Source organism: Manihot esculenta, chromosome 17 (genome assembly GCF_001659605.2).
Source record: "Manihot esculenta cultivar AM560-2 chromosome 17, M.esculenta_v8, whole genome shotgun sequence".
NCBI classification, from domain to species: Eukaryota; Viridiplantae; Streptophyta; class Magnoliopsida; order Malpighiales; family Euphorbiaceae; genus Manihot; species Manihot esculenta.
The window spans coordinates 30320659-30334967 of record NC_035177.2 but is presented as its reverse complement, the minus strand read 5'-3'; the positions used below and the strand labels follow the sequence as shown (position 1 = coordinate 30334967).

Below are 14309 nucleotides of genomic sequence, written 5' to 3'. Positions count from 1 at the left end.
TTGAAAGAATTCCATATGGTATACTCTAGCATGAGACCACAAGGAATTACAGATGAACAAATTAAGCTAAGGGCTTTTCCTTTCTTTCTAGCTGATAATGCAAAAGATTGGTTGTACTACCTACCTCCAGGTTCAGTCATGACATGAGGAGAAATAATAAAATTATTTTTGGACCGATTCTTTCCCTCTGCAATTAGAAGGGAAATATTGGGAATCAAGCAAAAGAAAACAGAAACTCTCCATGACTATTGGGAGAGATTAAAACGCCTATGTGCAAGCTGTCCTAGGCATGACATTTCAGATAAACAACTTATACTCCATTTTTATGACAGACTCACAACCATGGAAAGATGTATGATAGATGTTGCAAGTGGAGGCGCGATACGCAAAAGAACACCCCGAAAGGCTAGGGAATTGATATCCACAATGGCAGCAAATTCACAGCAATTTGTACCTGTATAAGACTTTCATAGGAGGGTTTACGAGGTAAGTAATCTTTCTGTTGAATCTAGACTTTCCCATCTAACCATTTTAGTTGAAAATCTTATTGCAGAGAAGGCACAACAGGCCAAGGCTTGTGGAATTTGTGCTAATACTGGTCATCCCACTGATATGTGCCCGTCACTTCAAGAAGATGACCAACATGTGGATGTTGTCAACAGGTTCCCAGGTCTTCCACAAAGAAAGCACGATCTTTTCTCAAATACATATAACCTAAGATGGTGAAACCACCCAAATTTTAGCTATAAACAACAAAATTTTCAAAACTATTAACCTAAACAATTTCAGCAACAGGCATCTTTATCCAATTCAGGTATGTCCTTAGAAGATATTATTAAAAGTTTGGCAACTAATACTCAACAATTTCAATAGGAGACTCAACAGTTTCAACAAGAGACCCGGACGAGTATTCGCAACCTGAAAACACAATTGAGTCAATTTGCAGTATCAATGAACAAAATAAAAAATCCAAGTAAGCTACCCTCTCAGACAATAGTGAATCCCAAGCATAATGCAAGTGCTGTTATACTTAGAACCAGAAAAGAACTGCAGGACAATCCTCATCAGGTAGGTCGTGGGCACAATTGCAATATAGACCTAGAAACTAAGATGACCGTACCCAAACTAGACAAATTAGCTTCATCACCTGTGCAATCCAAACCTCTGTTTATTAAACCTAATTTTCCTGAGAGATTAGCCAAGTCCAAATGCGAGAAAGAAGAGAAGGAGATTCTTGAGACATTTCCTAAGATAGAAGTCAATATACTTTTACTTGATGCAATTAAATAAGTACCTCGCTATACGAAGTTCTTAAAGGATATATGCACAAATAAAAGAAAGTTGGTAGGCTACCAAAAGGTTTGTATGGATGAAAGGTATTTGCTGTTTTTCAAAATAAAATGCCTACTAAATGCAAGGACCAAGTTATGTTCACTATACCTATCAAAATTGGAAATGTAGTAGGGATTAAGAAAGCAATGTGTGACTTAGGTGCATCTATAAATGTAATGCGATTGTCTATTTATCAGTCTTTAAATGTTGGTCCTTTAAAGAAAACTGGTGCGGTGATATAATTGGCTGATAGATTGGTCATATACCCCGAGGGAGTTTTAGAGGATGTGCTTCTACAAGTTGATAATTTAGTGTTTTCTGCTGATTTTTACATAGTTCATATGGATGATGATAGGTCTTCTAATACATCTGACCTTCTATTATGTAAACCTTTCTTGACAATTGCTAGAACAAAAATAGATGTTTTTGATGGCACGCTTACCATGGAATTCGATGGAAAAATTATAAAATTTAATGTGTATGATAGCATGAATACCCAAATGACTTTTGTAATGTGTGTGGTGTGGATGTCATCGAACCTTTAATCCAGCAAGTATTTGAGTCACAAGGTGAGGATGAACTAAAAACTATTATGTGTGAGCACCTGAATAAAGCTAAATTGGTAGTCATAAGTGTTAATTTCATCCTACAAGAAAGGCTAGGAGATGTTGTCCATGAACTTGAAGCTAATAAAATCAAACATAATGTCTCTACTTTAGAATTACCTGCTGCTCATTCTAAACTTCTACAATCTGTTGTGCAGGCCCCACAGTTGGAGTTAAAACCATTGCCTACTCACCTCAAGTATGCATATCTTGGGGCAAAAAGTACTCTATCAGTAATTATCTCCAATAAGCTGGCACCATATGAGAAAGAGGAGTTAATTCGAGTCTTGAAAGAAAAAAAAGGTGCAATCGACTAGACTATAGCCGATATAAAAGGAATTAGTCCTTCCATATATATGCGCAAAATTTTATTAGAAGAAGTGATAGCGGTTGTCGAAGCCGTAAAAAATAAACCTATTAAACAATCAACAATTAACTTGTAGATAGTGGCAATAGGGTCGAACCACAGGGATTTGATACTATGGATTTTTCTAATAATGACTTGGACAAATAATTAAAAGAAGGGGGTTTGATTTGATGAATTAATAGCAAGAGAAAGCAATAATTTAAAAAGATGAGAATTCTAATGGGAGAAGGATTCTAGTTGAAGCATGGATCTAATTCAGCTTGTTTAGAATTGATCATTGATATTTTTGATACTCTTATTTATTTCAATAAGTTAGTTTAGGACGTGGAAGATACTTCTCACAATCCAAATTCCTCCTTAGTTTTAGTTTAATTAGGAAATGTTCGCTAATCAAACTCTAGTTAACAAGTTGCCAAGGAACGTCCTTGGGGCTTTTAATATCGAACAACTGTTAACTGCATTAGGACTTAGAGAAACCCAACTCTAACCTTGCCAACCGCGTGGTCAAGTTTAGATTATGCAACTAATTATACTTATGTTTAAACAATTTAAGCAATTACGGACCTAAATTATTCAAACAATATTTTACTCAAGTAATTAAAAACAACAGGCCTTAATTGATTCTAAAAGCAAAGCAATAATTATAGAAATATCAGGTTGCATAAATATTAAAGGTAAATAAGGGTTTAATAATGGAGTTTTAAATCTCTCAATTCATCACAAATCTGAAATTTCAACTTCAACTAGAAAAGAGAATTGTTTAGCCACTCATGGTGGACAAAATCACAAAAGAAAAGAAGAAAGAAAAGAAAAGAAGCTGCTGCGGTAGTCCCTGCTGTGTTTCTGCGGAATTGCCGAAGATGGGAGATGATCTTTGCTGGTTTGATTGCTGTCCTCTTTATAGGTGGAGAATCCCAATTCAATTAGGGCTTGGAAATCCCAATTTGATTTGTTCTTTGTAGTCTTTGGTTCCCCTTTTGTCTTTGAATTTCGTTGTGAGTGGAATTTCTTGGGTGAAAGACTCTCTTGTGGCTCTTAGAATTGAGTTGGAACTGGTCTTGAAGAGTTTAAAGTATGGTAGGAATTCACTGCTTTTTGAATCTATAATTTTTCTCTTTTTCCCGCTCTGCTGTCCGCCTCTGTGCCAATGTGATTTGGGTGGGTGATTTGAGCAAATCGCTTGCCCAAATTGTTTCTGTGAAGTCACTTCCAGGTTTCTGCCTTAGCTTCCTGTCTCTGCTTCCTTTGCTTGATTTGGGCAGGTGATTTGGCCAAATCGCTTTGACCCAATCACTTTTCCAGTTTTTTTCTGCACTTTTTCTCCAACTTTCCATTTTCTTCATTTTTTGTAAAAACATGACAAAACCATAAATTAAGCTGGAAAATGTGTAATTAAACAGTAATAAAAATAATAAAAATGTGGCTAAATTATGATTAATCAAGAAGACAGCAAGCTCACAAGAGAAGCTTAATGCTATTTGAATTCTCCCATGATTGGAGGTGGTAAAAAAAAAAATTCTGAAATTACTTTATGCAGGTGTGATCTACCCCATTTCTGATAATAAATGGGTGATCCCAGTCCAAGTTGTCCCTAAGAAAACAAGCATTACTGTGGTGAAAAATAAAAATGGGGAATCAGTACCCACACGCATCCAAAATAGGTGGAGGGTTTGCATAGGTTATCGTAAATTAAATACATCCACTAGGAAAAATCACTTTCCACTTTCATTTATTGATCGTATGCTTGAGTGTCTACCTAAAAATCTCATTATTGTTGTCTTGATGGATATTCAGGTTTTCATCACATTTCTGTGGCACCCGAAGACCAAGAGAAGATTACTTTCATCTATCCATTTAGCATATTTGCTTACCGACAAATGCTATTTGAGCTTTGCAATGCACCAGCCACATTTCAACAATGCATGGTTAGTATATTTTCAGATTTTATAAAAGACATCATAGGAGTTTTCATGGACGATTTCACCGTATATGATAACTACTTTGATGAATGCTTAGCTCACCTTAAAAAAGTCCTTAAAAGGTGTCTAGAATTTGATTTGGTATTAATAATTATGAGAAATGTTATTTTATGGTAGATCAAGGGCTAATATTGGGACATATGTCAAAAAAGAGGAATTAAAGTTGATAAATGTAAGATAGATATTATTAATTCACAGTTTTATCTCGTTAATGTGTGAGAAATTAGTTATTTCCTTGAGCATACAGGTTTTTATCGACGATTTATTAAGAATCTCTCAAAAATAGCTCAGCCTCTCTATAGGTTATTGCAATAGGATGTTGAGTTTGCTTTTGATGATTCTTACAAAAAAGCTTTTGATGCACTCAAGGGGTATTAATCACTGCACTAGTAATACAGCTCCCTGATTGAAGTCAACCTTTTGAAATTATGTGTGATGCTAGCAATTAGGCTGTGAGAGCTGTATTAGGACAAAGAAAAGGAAAAGATCCTCACATCATTTACTATGCATCCAAAACACTTGATAGTGTCCAGTGCAATTACTCAACTACAGAAAAAGAACTCTTAGCTATAGTTTTTACTTTAGAAAATTTTCATTCATATTTACTTGGCACTAAAGTAATTATTTATTTTGATCATGTAGCTCTAAAATATCTTTTCCAGAAGAAAGGTGCAAAGCCTAGATTAATTCGATGGATCCTTGATAAGCGGTTGTCGAAGCAGTAAAAAATAAACCTATTAAACAATCAACAATTAACTTGTAGATAGTGGCAATAGGGTCGAACCATAGGGATTTGACACTACGGATTTTCCTAATAATGACTTGGACAAGTAAATAACAAGAAATTAAAAGAGAGGGGGTTTTGTTTTGATGATTAAAACTAAATAGCAATATAAAACAATAATTTAAATAGATGAGAATTTCAATAGGAGAAGAATTCTAGTTGAAGAATAGATCTATTTCAGTTTGTTTAGAATTGATCATTGATTCTTTAACACTCCTATTTATTTCAATAAATTAGTTTAGGATGTGGAAGACGCTTCTCACAATCCAAATTCCTCCTTAGTTCTAGTTTGATTAGGAAACGTTCGCTAATCAAACACTAGTTAACAAGTTGCCAAGGAACGTCCTTGGGACTTTTAGCATCGAACAACTGTTAACTGCATTAAGACTTAGAGAAACCTAATTCTAACCTTGCCAACCGCGTGGTCAAGTTTAGATTATGTAACTTAATTAAATGTGTGTTTAAATAATCTAAGCAATTACGGACCTAAATTATTCAAACAATTGTTACTCAAGCAATTAAAAGCAATATGCCTAAATTGATTCTAAAAGCAAAGAAACAATTATAGAAAGATCAAATTGCATAAATATTGAAAATAAATAGAAGTTTAACAATGGAGATTTAAATCTCCCAATTCATCACAAATCTGAATTTTCCAACTTCAACTAGAAAATATAGAATTTAGCTAGGGATGTAAACGGGTAGGGTACCCGCAAAATTGAGAGTACCCAAATTCGAACCCGATTATATATACAATTCCCGAACCCGTCCCAAACCCGTTTAATATTTTAATTTTACTATCCGAACCCGTCCCAAACCCGTTTAACAATACCCGAACCCGATACAAACCAGCAACTCAGCAAATAATTTTTTTAATTCAATTCAATGACAAAACCAAATAAACTATCTAACAGTTGCACAACCCAGTAGGAGGAGAAATGTTCAATGACAAGAACCAGCAACTCAGCAACCCAGCAAATAATGATTTATAATCAAATAATTAGATTAATTGTCCATAAATTTTAAAAATCAACAGTATTACATTAATCAAATAGCAAATAATTAGATTTTTTAACATATCCAAATAATCAAATTAATAGTTCATAAATTATAAAATTTTTTAAAAACATACACATAAAAGATTTTGAAACCTGAAGAGAGTTCTAGTCAAAGCAGATGTCGCCGATTGAGGAGAGAAGGGTTGTCTCTAGCGTCAATGAAGTGCGAGGAGAGAAGCGTAAATCGAAAAGAGTAGATTTCACCCGACTGGGGAGAGAGAAGGAGATATCGCCGACGCCGACCGGGCAGAGGGAAGAGTTGTCTTCAACTGGAAAGTCGGAGATGTCGCCGCTGGAGAGAGAGAAGGAGATATTGCTGACGGGGGAGAGAGAAGATTTATCATCGACTGGGGAGAGAAAGGAGACGTCGCCGGTGACGACTGGGCTGCCGGCAGTCGTCAGTGAAGTGGGGTAGAGGCGTGACTGAGAACTATGGGAAGGGAAGCGAGGGAGAGAGAGAGACGTAGACGAAGAGAGGAAAGAGTAAAATGAAAAAATAAATTAGGGATTAGGGTTAGTTTTGTTAGTATAGTTAATCGAGTTCGGGTAACGGGTATCCGATCACCTAATCCCGAACCCTACCCGAATCCGAGACGGGTAAAATTTTTCAAACCCGAATCCGCCCAAATCCATTTTGTAAAAACCCAAATCCATCCTAATAGGGTTTGGACGGATCGGGTACCCGTGAAAACCCGCCCGCCTGCCATCCCTAAATTTAGCCACTCATGGTGGATAAAATCACAAAAGAAAGAAGAAAGAAAAGAAGGAGACAAGCTGCTGTGTTTTCTGCAGAATTGCTGAAGATGAGAGATGCCTTTTGCTGGTTTGAATGCTGCCTTTATATAGCTGGAGAATCCCAATTCCAATTTGATTAGGGTTTTGAAATCTCAATTTGATTTGGTCTTCTTTGTAGTCTTTGATTCCTCTTTGGATTTTGTATTTGATTGAGAATGGAACTCTCTAAGTGAAGGGCGTGGCTCTTGGGACTGATCTTGTGGTGTTTGAAGTGGATTTGGACTTCTTTTCTTTGAATTTGGATTTTCTGCTCTTTTCCCGCTTCTGCTGTCAATTCCTGCTGTCAGTGTGATCGGGGCGGTGATTTGGGCAGATCGCTGCCCCGATCGCTTCCTGTGAATCAGTCCAGTTTTCAGCTTTCTGTTTCTGCTTGATTTGGGCAATGATTTGGGCAAATCACTGACCCAATCACTTTTCTGTCATTTTCTGCACTTTTTCTTCAGTTTTCCAATTTCTTTCTTTTCTGTAAAAACAAAGTAAAAACCATAAATTAAGCTAAAAATTGTGTAAATAAGCAATAATAAATATAATAAAAATGTGGCTAAATTATGCTTGATCAATCCTTTTACTTTAAGAGTTTGATGTAGAGATTCAAGATAAAAAGGGATTTGAGAATTTAGTCGTTGATCACCTCAGTCAACTGCCATCATTAGTTGAAGAAACTACACAACTTAATGATGCCTTCCCAGATGAACACCTATCCTCCGCCTGAGATCAGGTTCCATGGTACACAGATATAATTAATTATTTGGTATCTAAATCCTTACATGATGATTTAACCAGAACTAAACGAGAAAAAAATCAAACATGATTCTAAGTATTATAATTGGGATAAACCTTATTTATGACGCATATGCTCAGACCAGATTGTTAGAAGATGCGTTTTTTGTAACAAAATCAGTTCCATTATGAGCTTTTGTTATGGCGCATATGCTCAGACCAAATTGTTAGAAGATGCGTTTCTGATAATGAAATCAGTTCCATTATGAGCTTTTGTCATGCCCACACATGTGGAGGTCACTTTGGTCCAAAGCGAATAACGCATAAAATACTTGATAGTGGATTTTATTAGCCTCATATATATCATGATTCTTATGTATTCTGTAAATCTTGTGTGAATTGTAAAAAATCTAATAATTTAAGTCATCATGATCAAATGCCCCAACAACCCATCATTGTTTGTGAAATATTCGATGTTTGGAGTATAGATTTTATAGGGTCATTCTCGTCTTCTTTCGGTTTTACATACATACTTTTAGCTGTTGATTATGTTTTCAAGTGGGTAGAAACATAATCTACCCATACTAATGATGCTAAAGTTGGTATAGGTTTTGTTAAGTCATATATCTTTAATATGTATGGAGTTCCAAAAGGCATAATCAGTGATCGTGGTACTCATTTTTGCAATAAGATAATTGCAGTACTCTTCAAGAAATATGGTGTTCATCATCAAACTTCCATAGCATATCATCCACAAACAAATGGGTAAACATAAGTGTCCAACAGAGATATTAAGTCCATTCTTGAAAAAACGGTCAATCCCAATCGTAAAAATTAGAGTATCAGGTTGGATGATGCCCTATGGGCATATCGAACAGCTTATAAAATACCTATTGGAATATCCCCTTACCGCCTCATTTATGGCAAGCCTTGTCTCTTGCTTGTGGAGATTGAACATAAGGCTTTCTGGGCAGTAAAACAATACAATATGAGTATGGATGACGTAAGCTGCAATTGTAAGAGTTGGAGGAAATTCAGAATGATGCTTATGATAATTCAAAAATTTACAAAGCAAGAACAAAGGCATTGCATGATCAATTAATCTCTAGAAAATAATTTTTAGTTGGTCAGAAAGTTCTGCTATATGATCCTAGACTGAAATTATTTCATAGTAAATTACACACTAGATGGATTGGTACTTTTATTGTCATTAACATTTTTCCCATGGTGCTGTAGAAATAAGGAGTATGGACACTGATCAAGCATAATTTAGCCACATTTTTATCATAATTATTAGTGCTTATTTACACATTTTTTAGTTTAATTTATGGTTTTTATCTTGTTTTTACAGAAAAGGAAGAAATTGGAAAATGGGAGAAAAAGTGCAGAAAAAGTACAAAAGGATGATTTGCCCAGTGATTTGCCCAAGATCACCAGATAATCTGCTCCAATCACTGCCCAGATCAAGCTAAAGCAGAAACCCGGAGGCAACAGACAGCAGTGATATGGGCAGTGATTTGTCCAAGAAACTCGAAGATCACTGGCCAAATCACTCGCAGAGACATAGAGGACTGACTCACAGAAAAGCGATCTGGTCAGTGATTTGCCCAATCACTTGAAGAAACTGGTCAAATCACCGGGCAAATCATTTTGACAGCAGAAACTTGACAGCAGAGCGGGAAAGACAGCGGATAACAGAAATTCGAATTTTCAGAAGTCCAAATCCAACTCAATCACTATCAATACAAATCCAAGAGCCACGAAAAGAACTTCTCATCCAAGGAATTCCAATTGCAATTAAATTCAACATCAAAAGAGGAGTCAAACACCAAATCAAAAAGGGATTTTGAAACCCTAGATGGATGGAAATCTGCAGCTATAAAAGGAGAGCCCCCAAACCAGCAAGGCACAGCTTCTGATCAGCAACTCAACTCGCCAGAAACTCTCCAGCATCTTCCTTTTTTCTTTTCTTTCACCTTTTGTATATTTAGTCCACCATGAGTGGCTAAACTCTTTCCTTTCTAGTTGAAGTTGGTGAATTTCAGATTTTGTGATGAATTGGGAGATTTAATACTCCATTGTTGAACTCTTGTTTATTTCAATATTTATGCAATCTGATCTTTTCCATAATTATTACTTTGCTTTTAGAATCAATAAGGGCCCATTGCTTTTAAATTGCTAAAGTGATAAATTGTTTGAATGATTTAAGTCCGTAATTGCTTAAATTGTTTAAACTCACATTTAATCAAGTTGCATGATCTAAACTTGACCATGCGGTTGGCAAGGTTAGAATTAGGTTTCTCTAAGTCTTAATGCAGTTAACAGTTGTTCGATGCTATAATGCCCCAAGGACGTTCCTTGGCAACTTGTTAACTAGTGTTTGATTAGCGAACGTTTCCTAATCAAACTAGAACTAAGGAGGAATTTGGATTGTGAGAAGCGTCTTCCACATCCAAAACTAATTTATTGGAATAAATAGGAGTGTTAAAGAATCAATGATCAATTCTAAACAATCTGAAATAGATCCATACTTCAACTAGAAGCTTTTCTCTTATTGATTTACTCATCTTTAAATTATTGCTTTCTTTTGTTATTTAGTGTTAGTCCATCAACTCAAAACCCCCCTCTTTTAATTACTTGTTATTTACTTGACCTAGTCATTATTAGGAAAATCATTGGTGTCAATTTCCTGTGGTTCGATCCTATTGCCACTATCTACAAGTTTATTGTTGATTGTTTAATAGGTTTATTTTTGACGGCTTCGACAACCGCCTATCAGACACTAACAAGTCATTCAAAATTAATGGTCGTCGTCTAAAACCTTTTTATGAGAATTTTCAGCCACAGCAAGTTGAGAAAATTATTTTCAGCGACTTCCCTCCACTTCATTGATTAGCTTGAAAGGAAGTCAAGTCTAGCTACAACTATAAACTAGAACTACTCTTATCATTCTCTAGTTAAATTTTAATTTTCTTGTTAAGAAAAAAAAGATTCCCGCATAAGTATATTTGTATTTTTTGTTATGCCCATAACTAACTCTATGCTGAATAATAAAATCATCTTGCTGTTTTTATTTTTTATTTATTTATATTTTATTTATTTCATTTAATTTTAATTTTCAGTTTTCTTCTCCAATAGTGATCTTTAATTTTTTCAGGTGTAGGAGATAGTATTAGGATTATATCATTATCTATTTTCTCTTTACTCTTTATTTTTCACTTTTTACTCTTCCTAACCCTAAAACACTCTTCAGTTTTATTTTTATTTTCTTTTGATTTTCCTTAACTGTAATCTGATGGGTGTTTTAAATAATGGTAAAAAAAACATCAAATTAGATGTTTCAGATAACAAATGAGGTAAGACTATTTTTTAGGTAATATTAAAAACATCAAAATTATGAAGTTATATTTAGAAGAGTTCATAGTTTATAGACATCAAACCTTGTGCACTTTGATAATCAACATCGGCCTAATCGCTCACCAGTATCAGGACAGAATCGAGTGACCTAAATTAAGCAGATTTCAAATCCGTGAATATGCATAATTCAGGTCCGCTAGAGCCTCACAATGAAGAAAAACAAGGCATCTGGAAGTTCCTGAAGAATCAATAAGAGACGTGAGAAAAATGAATTAATCATTCATTTTTAAGAAATGTGAACAAATAATTACGAGCGATGTTCCACCATTATTGTCCTGATTTTGAATTTAAGGCGAAAGGGGTCCATCTGTACATGACAACAAATGTTGCCATACGTAATCACAAACATCAAGAAACTGCCAAATGAAATTTCTTTCCCTAATTCCTCCCCAAATCCTGTCTTGATTCATTTTTCATTAATCCCTTGCTCACTGCCACCATCTGTTTCTCTAACAAAAAAAAAACGCCTTCCTCCTACTCAAACCCAAAGATCACCATGGGAGAGGTGGATCCAGCCTTCGTTCAAGAACCAGAACACAGGCCGAAACTGAGAACTATTGAAGCCGAAGGGATACCCATAATTGATCTCTCCATACTAAGCTCTTCTGATGCCAACCCAGATCATTCTCGAGCACTTGAAAATCTTGTTAAGCAGGTAGGCAACGCATGCAGGGACTGGGGTTTTTTTCAAGTGATAAATCATGGGGTATCACTGGAAAAGCGAGAAAAGATTTTCAATGTATCAAGGAAATTTTACGCTCAGCCTCTTGAGGAGAGAAACAAGATTAGAAAAGATGATAAGAAGATGTTAGGTTATAATGACGCAGAGCACACCAAAAATGTCAGGGACTGGAAAGAGGTGTTTGATTTGGCTGTGCAGAATCCAATTTTAATGTCTGCTTCATATAAGCCTGATGACAAGGAGATCACTGAGTGGCATAATCAATGGCCTGAGTACCCTCCTGAACTAAGGTAAACAAACTTACATCCATGTTCTTCTTGCAAAAACATCAATTAAATGCACTGCCATGAACAGGGAAGTCTGCGAAGATTATGTTAAAGAAATGGAAAAACTTGCCTATAAGTTGTTGGAGCTCATTGCCCTGAGTCTAAGCCTGCAACCAGATAGGTTCCATGGCTTCTATAAAGACAAAACTGCCTACATGAGGCTCAACCACTATCGACCTTGCCCTGCTCCTCATCTAGCTCTTGGGATTGGTCGACACAAAGATTCTGGTGCCTTAACGATTCTTGCACAAGATGATGTGCAAGGACTTGAAGTGAAGCGTAAATCTGATGGAGAGTGGACTTTGGTCAAACCAACCCCATCTTCTTACATAATCAACGTTGGTGATATTATGCAGGTACCATATTTTTGGATGATTCACTTCAAATAGTACAACTCTATATATGTTAATGTAAATAATTTACTCAAGCTCAACTCAATCAGAAGACTCAAGGTTCAAAAATCAACATGCTTGATGCTAAACCTCATGATACATTGGAACTCTCTACTCTACTTCAGTTTGGTAGTTTCCGCTGCCTATCTAAGGTTGAACCTGGGATTTGATAGCGGACTTAAAAAGTCATCTACAAACACTTTACCCTAATCTTTTCGAGTAAACGCTTGAGTCCTCTGTATTACCGCAGCTGCTGGCAAAGAGTCAGCCAATGCTTATTCCCCATATGCTGTTATTGCTTTTTCTCAAAGAAAAAAGTTCACGATCCCCAAGCCTTCTACCTCACCACGATATTGCTCCGTCAAGCTTTCGGTCATAACGGAAAATTCCTCTTTTCTGTCTCCCATCGGAGTCTGGGCTGTGTCTTAGACAGGGGAGTCTGAGCCGTATCTCAATCCTATCTAATGAACAAAAATTTCCAAGTTTTCTAGGAATTGATATAGCTTTGTATATGCAGGTGTGGAGCAACGATGCTTATGAGAGCGTGGAGCACAGAGTGAAGGTGAACGCTGAGAAGGAAAGATTTTCTGTTCCATTCTTCTTTAATCCAGCATACTACACCATCGTGAAGCCCTTAGAGGAGTTAACAAATGAGCACAACCCTGCAAAATATAGGCCTTACATTTGGGGGAAGTTTTTGGCCAACAGAAAGCATAGCAATTTCCAAAAGCTTGATGTTGAGAACATCCAAATCTCTCACTTTAGGGTCTCAGAATTAGGTGAAAAATTAGAGGGTACATTGTCCATCAACAATTAATGATACTTCCTGCAAATGTTACTTCTTATATGTAGACCAGAAAAGGACTTGGATTCTTGGGAGGCAGAGGCTTGATGGATCTTTTCCTAGGGATTCAGTAGTATTGTTGTGCATTGAATAATAGAATGTGCTACAATTTTTCTCATGGAAAATTACAAAAATCTTGCATTTGGTTTTGATTAAATATTTCAATTTAGTAATTCAAGAAAAAGAAATATGAACTTGAAAGCAAATATAAATAGATATCTTCATCCCTTACACTTTCTTTACAAGGACCTGTATTAAGGTAATGGAAAATTTTTTAAAATTTAAAGACTTTAAATTTGTATTTGGGAGAGTTTTTAAAGTAAACGTTTTGGAATTTTTAAACACTTTCAATCTACTGGTGGATTGAAAACCTTTAAATATTTTAAATTTTTTATTTTTTTAAATAATAAAAATTATTGAAATTTAAAAATAATAAAAAAACTTTATTTTGTAAAACTATATATTAAAAAATTTTACTTTACTCTATCTTATTTTAAATAGAGTATTTATATCAACACTTAAAAATAACGGTGAGTATTAAACTGAATCGAATCAAATAAACTAAAAATTAAAATTTTAGTATTTATAAAAATTGAATCGAATCGATTTTAATCGAAAATCAAATCAAATTGAATTTATCGATTTAAATTTTTAATAAATATTTTATTTTTTTTACACTTTATTTTTATTATTTTAAAATTTAATTGAAATATTTTAATTTTAATATGATTTAATCTCTATATTATTGAAAATAATATATTATTATCACTAAATCGGTTTGATTCGATTTATTTAATTTTTTTCTAATCAAAATCGAACTAAATCGAACTAATTAAAATTTTTGAAATTAAAAATTAAACTAAATAAATCAAAAAGAAAATTAAATTTTTAAATTAATTCGATTCAATTAATTTTTTTTAATTTGAATAAAATACTGTTACCCTACTTAAAAACCCTTTCGATTAAATCTATTATTATTATTTTTCATATTGTTATAATTAAACAACG

General features: G+C 34.7%; 1 protein-coding gene across 3 annotated transcripts; it reads left to right on the top strand.

The window, feature by feature from the left end:
* The first annotated feature begins 11382 nt into the window (after positions 1-11382).
* On the top strand, positions 11383-13458 carry LOC110604476 (protein DMR6-LIKE OXYGENASE 2). Of its 3 annotated transcripts, none has more exons than XM_043952261.1 (3): positions 11383-12029; positions 12094-12421; positions 12511-13030. In XM_043952261.1, the coding sequence occupies exons 1-3, from the start codon at positions 11554-11556 to the stop codon at positions 12625-12627; spliced, it is 921 nt and encodes a 306-aa protein (XP_043808196.1). In that variant the 5' UTR covers positions 11383-11553; the 3' UTR covers positions 12628-13030. The 3 variants fall into 3 exon arrangements, with proteins under 3 accessions (XP_043808196.1, XP_021598344.1, XP_021598342.1); XM_021742652.2 differs by having other exon boundaries at positions 12508-13030; XM_021742650.2 differs by having other exon boundaries at positions 11407-12029; positions 12975-13458.
* Positions 13459-14309: the final 851 nt, after the last annotated feature.